General features: G+C 41.8%; 1 protein-coding gene across 3 annotated transcripts in view; it reads left to right on the top strand.

The window, feature by feature from the left end:
* Positions 1-822: 822 nt before the first annotated feature.
* Positions 823-15,896, top strand: part of ano7 (anoctamin 7) — a 58,678-nt gene continuing 43,604 nt past the window's right edge. For 2 of the 3 annotated variants that reach the window (XR_013772147.1, XM_079272638.1), the window contains exons 1-5: positions 823-906; positions 3,453-3,570; positions 4,395-4,452; positions 4,852-4,982; positions 5,703-5,810. Coding sequence is in view for 2 of the 3 variants with exons in the window: in XM_079272638.1 (XP_079128764.1) it covers positions 3,496-3,570; positions 4,395-4,452; positions 4,852-4,982; positions 5,703-5,810 (372 nt within the window). In the remaining variant the exon portion in view is untranslated. Of the gene's footprint in view, positions 907-3,448; positions 3,571-4,394; positions 4,453-4,851; positions 4,983-5,702; positions 5,811-15,896 lie in introns of all 3 variants that reach the window. The other variant, XM_079272639.1, reaches the window with a different exon arrangement.

Below are 15,896 nucleotides of genomic sequence, written 5' to 3'. Positions count from 1 at the left end.
CTCTCTATTCTGCATATATAAAGCAGGGAATGCATATTTATTTTTAAATATTCAGTATGTTAGTGTAGAAGTACACAGGAGTATCAACATGTACTTTATTTTAGTACTGTTTATTTGTAATGAATACATTTATATAATATTATGAATAATAAGTATTATTCACATGTGTATATATATATATACATATACATGTGTGTATATATATATATATGTATATATATGTATATATATACATATATATATACATATACATCTGTATATATATGTGTATATATATATATGTACATATGTATATGTATATATATATACATATGTATATATATATACATATATATATATACATGTATATATAAATATATATGTATATATATATGTGTATATATATGTATATATATATATATATACATATATATATATGTATATATATATGTGTATATATATGTATATATATATATATATATATATACATATATATATATGTATATATATATGTATATATATATATATGTATATATATATATATGTATATATATATATATATATGTGTGTGTGTATATATATATAGTATACATAGTATTGGTATATATACCAATACTATGTATATATGTATACGTGCATGTATGTAAATATACACACAGTATATAGTATATACTGTGTGAAGGTGTGACAGACAAACTGCTGTTTGTTTTTAGACAGAGGAGTGACAAGAGGCGGGGGGCGGGGTTAACAAGAGGGGCGGGGCTTACGGAGGTCAGTCTGCATCCGGAAACTCAACACACAGACGGACAGAGAGAGAGAGAGAGAGAGAGAGAGAGAGAGAGAGAGAGAGAGAGAGAGAGAGACAGATACAGACAGAGAGACAGAGAGAGAGAGCTGCTCATCGCCTGACAAAGACCACACGCACAGGTGAGTGTGTGATCTGTCATTCTATGTTATTCAATAGGTTGTTTGTCTCCAAACTGTTTTTATCTATTGATGTGCTCCATCAATAGTATGCTGTTAATAAAAAAGCAAAGGGTCAGAATTGTGAGAATGATGAAGTTTATTCTTTTAAGTGCTGTGGCACCATGACCAAGGACATGGAGCTGTGTTGAACATAATTCGGTTGCTGTGATCCATTCAGGAGCAACAATGTTCAACATAATATATTGTACATAAGTATACTTTTGCATCTACTGTGAACTTATCATCATAATTCTCCGTAAAGCGATATGACACTATGAAGGAGTTGTAACAGTGCGTTTATAAGTCTGCTCATTAGACTAGAGGATGTAGAGGCCAATGCATAATATTATGTTCATCAAAACATATCCACTTGATGCATCAGGTCAGTGTTTAGAGAAAGGACGCCTGCCTTGTAAACTCCTGTGGGCTAATTTGAACACAAAGGTTTTGCTGAAGCTGAATCTGCAATTGGGCGACTGCTCCCATCATAACTCCATCTGATCATCCACAACATGACTCAGATATCAAAACATGATCAATACTAAAGTAACAACCCAGTCATTACTGGAAACTGAAACATGTCCTGTTCAGCTTCAGAAGACAATTATAATACAATGTGAAGAAGTTACATTGTATAGAATGTAAAGAAGTTACGTTGTATAGAATGTAACTTCTTTACATTGTATAGAATGTAAAGAAGTTACATTCTATACAATGTAAAGAAGTTACATAGTATAGAATGTAAAGAAGTTACATTGTATAGAATGTGAAGAAGTTACATTCTATACAATGTAACTTCTTCACATTGTATAGAATGTAACTTCTTCACATTCTATACTATGTAACTTCTTCACATTCTATACTATGTAACTTCTTCACATTCTATACAATGTAAAGAAGTTACATAGTATAGAATGTGAAGAAGCTACAGTGTATAGAATGATTCTACTGAAGTTATTCCTTTTTTAAATGTTTTACACGAGTCACTAATCACTTTAAAAGAGTGATTATAGCTGATTTTACTTACAGACATGAGATTGATCTTCTCATGTCACTCTCTTTATACAATGATATAAATTCATCCCCGTTTTATTGATATCTTACGAAAAGTTACAAATTTTTCGTGCGTTTTTCCTGCAAAAGTCCAGCAACATGAGTCTGTTTTGGCTTGTTACATGCATTCTGTCTTTTCAAAATAAACTTCCATCTTCACAGGAAACAACGAAGGTTTAGGCGATGAAACTACTTAGTTCGATTTAGGAAAAGATCGTGGTTTGCGTTAAAATATCGACGGAAGCGGCGTTGCTTAAGTACGGAAGTCACGTCACAAATAAATCAACATTAGCTTCTCGTTTCACACACGGCACAAACTGCGGCCTCCTGGAGGAAACACAGTGTTAGTCTGACCCGTCCACCTCTCCTCATCCCACCCGTCCTGTGTGGAACTCTACTCATGTAGTAGCTTATAGCATGTAGCATCCTGGGCATCACTGGGAATCAAAACACCGCGGCTTTGAGAGCACTTGTTTCAATTGTGCATTAACGTGATTAACCAATGATTTAACTTGCTGCTAGCACCACTGATTCACCAAACCTGCTTGCTTGCAGTCTGTGTTCCACCACAGTCCCCGACGCTGCTCTCAGGATTCATTTTGTTTCTGAAGATAGATTTGATTTTGTAGCGAGTAACGAAGGTTTCAGGGGAAATGTATCGGAGTCAAAGTATCAGTTTTCTTTGCAAAATGTAGTGAAGTAAAAGTAAAAGTCAACAGAAATATAAATAGTAAAGTAAAGTACAGATATCCAAAAAAACGACTTAAGTACTGTAATGAAGTATTTCTACTTCGTTACTGTACACCACTGAGTAACAGCATGTCATAACAATCCTCAGAAGCTTCAGATTTGATCAATAAAGTTGATTTATTTTCAACTGATCAATCAAAAGCTTTGAATCTTAACAGCTGTGTTAGAAGTACTCAGATTATTTACTGGAGTAAAAGTATCAATACATCAATGTAAAAATACTGCTATTGAAGGTACAGAAGTATTTATATAATTTAATTTCTCTGATATGAATAATCAGATATATGGATTATTTAAAGGTGATTGTAAAGTGAATTAAACTTTATTGGTACTGACTGATAAACAGAATGTATTTAAATGTGAACGAGGTTAACGAAGGAAAATAAAGTCAATAGTTTAAAGAAAATAAGAAAAGATCAAACATGGAATCATATTTTTAGAGAGATTTATTAAATAAAACGTAAAGTTGATGGATATGGAACAAAGTTCCGTGCAGAACGTTGTTTTAGACGTCAGCTTAACGTGTGAATGAATCACCTGATCACCCAACAGCCAATCAGAGCTCTGCCAGCTCCACACCTGTAATGACATCATCACCGTCTGGAGACTTACACAGTATATATATATATATATATATATATATTTATATATATATATAACATGAGGTATACATTCCTTTGTTTGTGTCTGTGTGGCGGAGGAAGGTGAGGAAGGAGGTGAGGGAGATTGAGGAGGCGAGGGGAGCAGATGGAGGACAGCGCCGAAGTCATCGCCATGGAAACCGAGGCGGAGAAAATTTACGGCAGCATCACCACGGTAACGGTGTGTGACATCATCGATCAGCTGATTGAAAGATTCAAAGTGTGACATTTAGCAGAAAACAGAGGAAGTGGAGTTCCTCAGGGAAGCATCCTGGAGCCTCTGATGTTTCATTCAGACTTTAATCAATGAAGCGACGGTCTGGTGCCTTCAGACAGTAGTCTGTAAAATTAATGAGTCCAATGAGCCCCATGAAGTTCTCTATGAATGACATCATTTATATGTTCCACATTTAGTTAATTGGATAATTAGCTCTGCTCCGTTATACTTTAGATCCTCTGGAGATCAACATGAACTCGTTAAATCTACCGTCTCAGAACTACAACTCTCCAGGAAGTCATGGATTAGGGGCGTGTACATTTATAGAGTCAAAGAGGAAATCTTCTGTTTAACTCCGGACTTCATCAGCCTTAATGGTCACATTTAGATAAACACACTGGAGCAGCCTGGAAACAGTGTGTTTCTACTGAAATCACAGAATAACACAGAATAATAGAATTAACGTTTAGTTCTCTGATTGTAAAAGAGGTCAGTGAACACCCCTCTGCTGAATGTTCATCAGTGAAGATCATCTTGATGAACTGAACCTGGAGGAATCATAAACGATTGTTTTCTGTAATAACCCAGAACTAATGGAGGACTCTGATTGGCTGTCTGAGGAGGGAACCAGTGAAGAACGACATCATTCTCCAGTGAAGTCTGCAGCAGAACCAATCAGAGCTTTATATCCGAGAGAGTTCTTCATCACGCTGATTTGATCATTTTCTCTTATTGTTGTGGAGGTTAAATGTATTTACCTGTCCTGAACGATTCTTATTATTTCCCAGAATGCACCTACTCTGCGTCCTGACAGGAACGTCTTCAGTGACGGCTCGAGTCGAGTTGGTGAGTAAAAGAAACGCAGCTGAGAATCAAGCTGGAGATATGAAAACGAGTTGATACACGAACAGAATTATGGAAACTCATCTGTTGAATAAATATTTATAGTTTATATCTAGTTTCTGGTTCACAGCCTCTTCTTCTTCTTCTTCTTCTTCTTCTTCTTCTTCTTCTTCTCTGTTTACTGGTAGATTACAGACGTGTTGATCATAGCATACAGCACAAACTAGCTGTTATCTTCTATTTCTATCTTCACAAAGTGATGGTTTGACAATGCTGGAGCACAACGAGGTGCATTCTGGTCTTTAGGGGTTGAACTCACATGGACAACTTTAGTTTGGTTTAAGTTTCAGAACTTCCTGCTTTGTTTACTGCTGGTCTGAATGCTGTGCTCCTATTGGACAGATTTTGTGTTGGTGTGGGAGGAGCCTCTAACCTCACAGACGGAGGAGAGCAAAGGTGTTATCCCAGCCCACAGGAAGTGGAGGAAGGTGTTTCTGAACAAACTGAGAGACTCCGGACTGCTGCAGGAGCAGGTGGATAAAACAAACACACCACAAGTCAAACATCACATCAATGAGACATGTTTGAACAGTGAACACTGTAGAACCGGTTCTTCTGTTATTAATTCATGCATCAAATTACATAATTACCTAAGAAAACATATCAGTGGTAAAGTCCGTAAGACACTCATATAAAAGCACAGCAGTAGTATTATGTATTGAGCCTTTACATGTTCTATTAACACATGATGGGATCATTGTTAAGCAGTAACGTTAATGTACTCCACCATGCTTTAATGCTGCACTGGTTACAGAAAATGAGCCGAGCAAAGGTGTCTCGCATCAGTAAATGGTAATGTAGTTTCAAAACTAGTCATAAGGAGGAATGTGCCCTGTCAGTGTTCTGTAGTTGGATAATTCTTTGATGTGTAAGCAGTCCTTCATATTTATAGTTGGTCAAGATGGAGCTCATTTGATCTGCTTCATATAATGTTTGATAATTTAATCTGTAAAAAATGCATCATAAATATTCTATAAAGAAACGTGCAAGTAAAGTAGAGTACCTGTAAAGTTGTACCTAAATACTGTACTTGACAAAATATACTTCGTTACTTTCCACCATTGGTTATATGTAAGTGGGTGTTGTCTGTGTAGCTGTGATGAGAAACATTATTAAGAGAGAAAAGCAGTGGAACTAGAAAAGAGCCTTGTGGAACTCCAGTGATTTAAAGCAGTTTCTTTGTGTCTCCACAGAAGGAGGTCCTTGAGGCGAAGACAAAGATCTGTTTTGTCCTCCTCAGTGCTCCCTGGAGTGTCCTCTGTTACTACGCTGAGGAGATCAGCCTCAGAGCTCCTCTGCAGGTAAAACACATGAGTTCAGTCTCGTCAGTGTGTATCACAGAAGGTCCTGCAGCAGTCTGGGGCTATAGCGCCATACAACTAGGGGCTGGTCCAATGAGAACCTGAACCAGCCCTAACTATGAACCTGAACCAGCCCTAACTATGAACCTGAACCAGCCCTAACTATGAACCTGAACCAGCCCTAACTATGAACCTGAACCAGCCCTAACTATAAACCTGAACCAGCCCTAACTATAAACCTGAACCAGTCCTAACTATAAACCTGAACCAGCCCTAACTATGAACCTGAACCAGCCCTAACTATGAACCTGAACCAGCCCTAACTATGAACCTGAACCAGCCCTAACTATGAACCTGAACCAGCCCTAACTATAAACCTGAACCAGCCCTAACTATAAACCTGAACCAGCCCTAACTATAAACCTGAACCAGCCCTAACTATGAACCTGAACCAGCCCTAACTATGAACCTGAACCAGCCCTAACTATGAACCTGAACCAGCCCTAACTATGAACCTGAACCAGCCCTAACTATAAACCTGAACCAGCCCTAACTATGAACCTGAACCAGCCCTAACTATGAACCTGAACCAGCCCTAACTATAAACCTGAACCAGCCCTAACTATGAACCTGAACCAGCCCTAACTATGAACCTGAACCAGCCCTAACTATGAACCTGAACCAGCCCTAACTATAAACCTGAACCAGCCCTAACTATAAACCCGAACCAGCCCTAACTATAAACCTGAACCAGCCCTAACTATGAACCTGAACCAGCCCTAACTATGAACCTGAACCAGCCCTAACTATGAACCTGAACCAGCCCTAACTATGAACCTGAACCAGCCCTAACTATGAACCTGAACCAGCCCTAACTATGAACCTGAACCAGCCCTAACTATAAACCTGAACCAGCCCTAACTATGAACCTGAACCAGCCCTAACTATGAACCTGAACCAGCCATAACTATGAACCTGAACCAGCCCTAACTATGAACCTGAACCAGCCCTAACTATGAACCTGAACCAGCCCTAACTATAAACCTGAACCAGCCCTAACTATGAACCTGAACCAGCCCTAACTATGAACCTGAACCAGCGCTAACTATGAACCTGAACCAGCCCTAACTATGAACCTGAACCAGCCCTAACTATGAACCTGAACCAGCCCTAACTATAAACCTGAACCAGCCCTAACTATAAACCCGAACCAGCCCTAACTATAAACCTGAACCAGCCCTAACTATGAACCTGAACCAGCCCTAACTATGAACCTGAACCAGCCCTAACTATGAACCTGAACCAGCCCTAACTATGAACCTGAACCAGCCCTAACTATGAACCTGAACCAGCCCTAACTATGAACCTGAACCAGCCCTAACTATAAACCTGAACCAGCCCTAACTATGAACCTGAACCAGCCCTAACTATGAACCTGAACCAGCCCTAACTATGAACCTGAACCAGCCCTAACTATGAACCTGAACCAGCCCTAACTATAAACCTGAACCAGCCCTAACTATAAACCTGAACCAGCCCTAACTATGAACCTGAACCAGCCCTAACTATAAACCTGAACCAGCCCTAACTATAAACCTGAACCAGCCCTAACTATGAACCTGAACCAGCCCTAACTATAAACCTGAACCAGCCCTAACTATAAACCTGAACCAGCCCTAACTATAAACCTGAACCAGCCCTAACTATAAACCTGAACCATCCCTAACTATAAACCTGAACCAGCCCTAACTATAAACCTGAACCAGCCCTAACTATAAACCTGAACCATCCCTAACTATAAACCTGAACCATCCCTAACTATAAACCTGAACCAGCCCTAACTATAAACCTGAGCCAGCCCTAACTATAAACCTGAACCAGCCCTAACTATAAACCTGAACCAGCCCTAACTATAAACCTGAACCAGCCCTAACTATAAACCTGAGCCAGCCCTAACTATAAACCTGAACCAGCCCTAACTATAAACCTGAACCAGCCCTAACTATAAACCTGAGCCAGCCCTAACTATAAACCTGAACCAGCCCTAACTATAAACCTGAACCAGCCCTAACTATAAACCTGAACCAGTCCTAACTATAAACCTGAACCAGTCCTAACTATAAACCTGAACCAGCCCTAACTATAAACCTGAACCAGCCCTAACTATAAACCTGAGCCAGCCCTAACTATAAACCTGAACCAGCCCTAACTATAAACCTGAACCAGCCCTAACTATAAACCTGAGCCAGCCCTAACTATAAACCTGAACCAGCCCTAACTATGAACCTGAACCAGCCCTAACTATGAACCTGAACCAGCCCTAACTATGAACCTGAACCAGCCCTAACTATGAACCTGAACCAGCCCTAACTATGAACCTGAACCAGCCCTAACTATGAACCTGAACCAGCCCTAACTATAAACCTGAACCAGCCCTAACTATAAACCTGAACCAGTCCTAACTATAAACCTGAACCAGCCCTAACTATGAACCTGAACCAGCCCTAACTATGAACCTGAACCAGCCCTAACTATGAACCTGAACCAGCCCTAACTATGAACCTGAACCAGCCCTAACTATGAACCTGAACCAGCCCTAACTATAAACCTGAACCAGCCCTAACTATAAACCTGAACCAGCCCTAACTATGAACCTGAACCAGCCCTAACTATGAACCTGAACCAGCCCTAACTATGAACCTGAACCAGCCCTAACTATGAACCTGAACCAGTCCTAACTATAAACCTGAACCAGCCCTAACTATGAACCTGAACCAGCCCGAACTATGAACCTGAACCAGCCCTAACTATGAACCTGAACCAGCCCTAACTATGAACCTGAACCAGCCCTAACTATAAACCTGAACCAGCCCTAACTATAAACCTGAACCAGCCCTAACTATAAACCTGAACCAGCCCTAACTATGAACCTGAACCAGCCCTAACTATAAACCTGAACCAGCCCTAACTATAACCCTGAACCAGCCCTAACTATAAACCTGAACCAGCCCTAACTATGAACCTGAACCAGCCCTAACTATGAACCTGAACCAGCCCTAACTATGAACCTGAACCAGCCCTAACTATGAACCTGAACCAGCCCTAACTATGAACCTGAACCAGCCCTAACTATGAACCTGAACCAGCCCTAACTATGAACCTGAACCAGCCCTAACTATGAACCTGAACCAGCTCTAACTATAAACCTGAACCAGCCCTAACTATAAACCTGAACCAGCCCTAACTATGAACCTGAACCAGCCCTAACTATAAACCTGAACCAGCCCTAACTATAAACCTGAACCAGCCCTAACTATAAACCTGAACCAGCCCTAACTATAAACCTGAACCAGCCCTAACTATAAACCTGAACCAGCCCTAACTATAGACCTGAACCAGTCCTAACTATAATCCTGAACCAGCCCTAACTATAAACCTGAACCAGCCCTAACTATAAACCTGAACCAGCCCTAACTATAAACCTGAACCAGCCCTAACTATAAACCTGAACCAGCCCTAACTATGAACCTGAACCAGCCCTAACTATAAACCTGAACCAGCCCTAACTATAAACCTGAACCAGCCCTAACTATAAACCTGAACCAGCCCTAACTATAAACCTGAACCAGCCCTAACTATGAACCTGAACCAGCCCTAACTATAAACCTGAACCAGCCCTAACTATAAACCTGAACCAGCCCTAACTATAAACCTGAACCAGCCCTAACTATAAACCTGAACCAGCCCTAACTATAAACCTGAACCAGCCCTAACTATAAACCTGAACCAGCCCTAACTATAGACCTGAACCAGTCCTAACTATAATCCTGAACCAGCCCTAACTATAAACCTGAACTAGCCCTAACTATAAACCTGAACCAGCCCTAACTATAAACCTGAACCAGCCCTAACTATAGACCTGAACCAGTCCTAACTATAATCCTGAACCAGCCCAACTATAAACCTGAACCAGCCCTAACTATAAACCTGAACCAGCCCTAACTATAAACCTGAACCAGCCCTAACTATGAACCTGAACCAGCCCTAACTATAAACCTGAACCAGCCCTAACTATAAACCTGAACCAGCCCTAACTATAAACCTGAACCAGCCCTAACTATAGACCTGAACCAGTCCTAACTATAATCCTGAACCAGCCCTAACTATAGACCTGAACCAGCCCTAACTATAGACCTGAACCAGTCCTAACTATAATCCTGAACCAGCCCTAACTATAGACCTGAACCAGCCCTAACTATAAACCTGAACCAGCCCTAACTATAGACCTGAACCAGTCCTAACTATAATCCTGAACCAGCCCTAACTATAAACCTGAACCAGCCCTAACTATAAACCTGAACCAGCCCTAACTATGAACCTGAACCAGCCCTAACTATGAACCTGAACCAGCGCTAACTATGAACCTGAACCAGCCCTAACTATGAACCTGAACCAGCCCTAACTATGAACCTGAACCAGCCCTAACTATAAACCTGAACCAGCCCTAACTATAAACCCGAACCAGCCCTAACTATAAACCTGAACCAGCCCTAACTATGAACCTGAACCAGCCCTAACTATGAACCTGAACCAGCCCTAACTATGAACCTGAACCAGCCCTAACTATGAACCTGAACCAGCCCTAACTATGAACCTGAACCAGCCCTAACTATGAACCTGAACCAGCCCTAACTATGAACCTGAACCAGCCCTAACTATAAACCTGAACCAGCCCTAACTATGAACCTGAACCAGCCCTAACTATGAACCTGAACCAGCCATAACTATGAACCTGAACCAGCCCTAACTATGAACCTGAACCAGCCCTAACTATGAACCTGAACCAGCCCTAACTATGAACCTGAACCAGCCCTAACTATGAACCTGAACCAGCCCTAACTATAAACCTGAACCAGCCCTAACTATGAACCTGAACCAGCCCTAACTATGAACCTGAACCAGCCCTAACTATGAACCTGAACCAGCCCTAACTATGAACCTGAACCAGCCCTAACTATAAACCTGAACCAGCCCTAACTATAAACCTGAACCAGCCCTAACTATGAACCTGAACCAGCCCTAACTATAAACCTGAACCAGCCCTAACTATAAACCTGAACCAGCCCTAACTATGAACCTGAACCAGCCCTAACTATAAACCTGAACCAGCCCTAACTATAAACCTGAACCAGCCCTAACTATAAACCTGAACCAGCCCTAACTATAAACCTGAACCATCCCTAACTATAAACCTGAACCAGCCCTAACTATAAACCTGAACCAGCCCTAACTATAAACCTGAACCATCCCTAACTATAAACCTGAACCAGCCCTAACTATAAACCTGAGCCAGCCCTAACTATAAACCTGAACCAGCCCTAACTATAAACCTGAACCAGCCCTAACTATAAACCTGAACCAGCCCTAACTATAAACCTGAGCCAGCCCTAACTATAAACCTGAACCAGCCCTAACTATAAACCTGAACCAGCCCTAACTATAAACCTGAGCCAGCCCTAACTATAAACCTGAACCAGCCCTAACTATAAACCTGAACCAGCCCTAACTATAAACCTGAACCAGTCCTAACTATAAACCTGAACCAGTCCTAACTATAAACCTGAACCAGCCCTAACTATAAACCTGAACCAGCCCTAACTATAAACCTGAGCCAGCCCTAACTATAAACCTGAACCAGCCCTAACTATAAACCTGAACCAGCCCTAACTATAAACCTGAGCCAGCCCTAACTATAAACCTGAACCAGCCCTAACTATGAACCTGAACCAGCCCTAACTATGAACCTGAACCAGCCCTAACTATGAACCTGAACCAGCCCTAACTATGAACCTGAACCAGCCCTAACTATGAACCTGAACCAGCCCTAACTATGAACCTGAACCAGCCCTAACTATAAACCTGAACCAGCCCTAACTATAAACCTGAACCAGTCCTAACTATAAACCTGAACCAGCCCTAACTATGAACCTGAACCAGCCCTAACTATGAACCTGAACCAGCCCTAACTATGAACCTGAACCAGCCCTAACTATGAACCTGAACCAGCCCTAACTATGAACCTGAACCAGCCCTAACTATAAACCTGAACCAGCCCTAACTATAAACCTGAACCAGCCCTAACTATGAACCTGAACCAGCCCTAACTATGAACCTGAACCAGCCCTAACTATGAACCTGAACCAGCCCTAACTATGAACCTGAACCAGTCCTAACTATAAACCTGAACCAGCCCTAACTATGAACCGGAACCAGCCCTAACTATGAACCTGAACCAGCCCTAACTATGAACCTGAACCAGCCCTAACTATGAACCTGAACCAGCCCTAACTATAAACCTGAACCAGCCCTAACTATAAACCTGAACCAGCCCTAACTATAAACCTGAACCAGCCCTAACTATGAACCTGAACCAGCCCTAACTATAAACCTGAACCAGCCCTAACTATAAACCTGAACCAGCCCTAACTATAAACCTGAACCAGCCCTAACTATGAACCTGAACCAGCCCTAACTATGAACCTGAACCAGCCCTAACTATGAACCTGAACCAGCCCTAACTATGAACCTGAACCAGCCCTAACTATGAACCTGAACCAGCCCTAACTATGAACCTGAACCAGCCCTAACTATGAACCTGAACCAGCCCTAACTATGAACCTGAACCAGCCCTAACTATGAACCTGAACCAGCCCTAACTATGAACCTGAACCAGCTCTAACTATAAACCTGAACCAGCCCTAACTATAAACCTGAACCAGCCCTAACTATGAACCTGAACCAGCCCTAACTATAAACCTGAACCAGCCCTAACTATAAACCTGAACCAGCCCTAACTATAAACCTGAACCAGCCCTAACTATGAACCTGAACCAGCCCTAACTATAAACCTGAACCAGGCCTAACTATAAACCTGAACCAGCCCTAACTATAAACCTGAACCAGCCCTAACTATAGACCTGAACCAGTCCTAACTATAATCCTGAACCAGCCCTAACTATAAACCTGAACCAGCCCTAACTATAAACCTGCACCAGCCCTAACTATAAACCTGAACCAGCCCTAACTATAAACCTGAACCAGCCCTAACTATAAACCTGAACCAGCCCTAACTATAAACCTGAACCAGCCCTAACTATGAACCTGAACCAGCCCTAACTATAAACCTGAACCAGCCCTAACTATAAACCTGAACCAGCCCTAACTATAAACCTGAACCAGCCCTAACTATAAACCTGAACCAGCCCTAACTATGAACCTGAACCAGCCCTAACTATAAACCTGAACCAGCCCTAACTATAAACCTGAACCAGCCCTAACTATAAACCTGAACCAGCCCTAACTATAAACCTGAACCAGCCCTAACTATAAACCTGAACCAGCCCTAACTATAAACCTGAACCAGCCCTAACTATAGACCTGAACCAGTCCTAACTATAATCCTGAACCAGCCCTAACTATAAACCTGAACTAGCCCTAACTATAAACCTGAACCAGCCCTAACTATAAACCTGAACCAGCCCTAACTATAGACCTGAACCAGTCCTAACTATAATCCTGAACCAGCCCAACTATAAACCTGAACCAGCCCTAACTATAAACCTGAACCAGCCCTAACTATAAACCTGAACCAGCCCTAACTATGAACCTGAACCAGCCCTAACTATAAACCTGAACCAGCCCTAACTATAAACCTGAACCAGCCCTAACTATAAACCTGAACCAGCCCTAACTATAAACCTGAACCAGCCCTAACTATAAACCTGAACCAGTCCTAACTATAAACCTGAACCAGCCCTAACTATAAACCTGAACCAGCCCTAACTATAAACCTGAACCAGCCCTAACTATAAACCTGAACCAGCCCTAACTATAAACCTGAACCAGTCCTAACTATAAACCTGAACCAGCCCTAACTATGAACCTGAACCAGCCCTAACTATAAACCTGAACCAGCCCTAACTATAAACCTGAACCAGCCCTAACTATAAACCTGAACCAGCCCTAACTATAGACCTGAACCAGTCCTAACTATAATCCTGAACCAGCCCTAACTATAGACCTGAACCAGCCCTAACTATAAACCTGAACCAGCCCTAACTATGAACCTGAACCAGCCCTAACTATGAACCTGAACCAGCCCTAACTATGAACCTGAACCAGCCCTAACTATGAACCTGAACCAGCCCTAACTATGAACCTGAACCAGCCCTAACTATGAACCTGAACCAGCCCTAACTATGAACCTGAACCAGCCCTAACTATGAACCTGAACCAGCTCTAACTATAAACCTGAACCAGCCCTAACTATAAACCTGAACCAGCCCTAACTATGAACCTGAACCAGCCCTAACTATAAACCTGAACCAGCCCTAACTATAAACCTGAACCAGCCCTAACTATAAACCTGAACCAGCCCTAACTATGAACCTGAACCAGCCCTAACTATAAACCTGAACCAGGCCTAACTATAAACCTGAACCAGCCCTAACTATAAACCTGAACCAGCCCTAACTATAGACCTGAACCAGTCCTAACTATAATCCTGAACCAGCCCTAACTATAAACCTGAACCAGCCCTAACTATAAACCTGCACCAGCCCTAACTATAAACCTGAACCAGCCCTAACTATAAACCTGAACCAGCCCTAACTATAAACCTGAACCAGCCCTAACTATAAACCTGAACCAGCCCTAACTATGAACCTGAACCAGCCCTAACTATAAACCTGAACCAGCCCTAACTATAAACCTGAACCAGCCCTAACTATAAACCTGAACCAGCCCTAACTATAAACCTGAACCAGCCCTAACTATAAACCTGAACCAGCCCTAACTATGAACCTGAACCAGCCCTAACTATAAACCTGAACCAGCCCTAACTATAAACCTGAACCAGCCCTAACTATAAACCTGAACCAGCCCTAACTATAAACCTGAACCAGCCCTAACTATAAACCTGAACCAGCCCTAACTATAAACCTGAACCAGCCCTAACTATAGACCTGAACCAGTCCTAACTATAATCCTGAACCAGCGCTAACTATAAACCTGAACTAGCCCTAACTATAAACCTGAACCAGCCCTAACTATAAACCTGAACCAGCCCTAACTATAGACCTGAACCAGTCCTAACTATAATCCTGAACCAGCCCAACTATAAACCTGAACCAGCCCTAACTATAAACCTGAACCAGCCCTAACTATGAACCTGAACCAGCCCTAACTATAAACCTGAACCAGCCCTAACTATAAACCTGAACCAGCCCTAACTATAAACCTGAACCAGCCCTAACTATAAACCTGAACCAGCCCTAACTATAAACCTGAACCAGTCCTAACTATAAACCTGAACCAGCCCTAACTATAAACCTGAACCAGCCCTAACTATAAACCTGAACCAGCCCTAACTATAAACCTGAACCAGCCCTAACTATAAACCTGAACCAGTCCTAACTATAAACCTGAACCAGCCCTAACTATGAACCTGAACCAGCCCTAACTATAAACCTGAACCAGCCCTAACTATAAACCTGAACCAGCCCTAACTATAAACCTGAACCAGCCCTAACTATAGACCTGAACCAGTCCTAACTATAATCCTGAACCAGCCCTAACTATAGACCTGAACCAGCCCTAACTATAAACCTGAACCAGCCCTAACTATAGACCTGAACCAGTCCTAACTATAATCCTGAACCAGCCCTAACTATAAACCTGAACCAGCCCTAACTATGAACCTGAACCAGCCCTAACTATGAACCTGAACCAGCCCTAACTATGAACCTGAACCAGCCCTAACTATGAACCTGAACCAGCCCTAACTATGAACCTGAACCAGCCCTAACTATAAACCTGAACCAGCCCTAACTATGAACCTGAACCAGCCCTAACTATGAACCTGAACCAGCCCTAACTATGAACCTGAACCAGCCCTAACTATGAACCTGAACCAGCCCTAACTATAAACCTGAACCAGCCCTAACTATAAACCTGAACCAGCCCTAACTATGAACCTGAACCAGCCCTAACTATAAACCTGAACCAGCCCTAACTATAAACCTGAAC

Source organism: Melanostigma gelatinosum (genome assembly GCF_949748355.1).
Source record: "Melanostigma gelatinosum genome assembly, chromosome: 7".
NCBI classification, from domain to species: domain Eukaryota; kingdom Metazoa; phylum Chordata; class Actinopteri; order Perciformes; family Zoarcidae; genus Melanostigma; species Melanostigma gelatinosum.
Note: the sequence above shows the minus strand (reverse complement) of the source record. Positions and strands in the feature narration are given on the sequence as shown.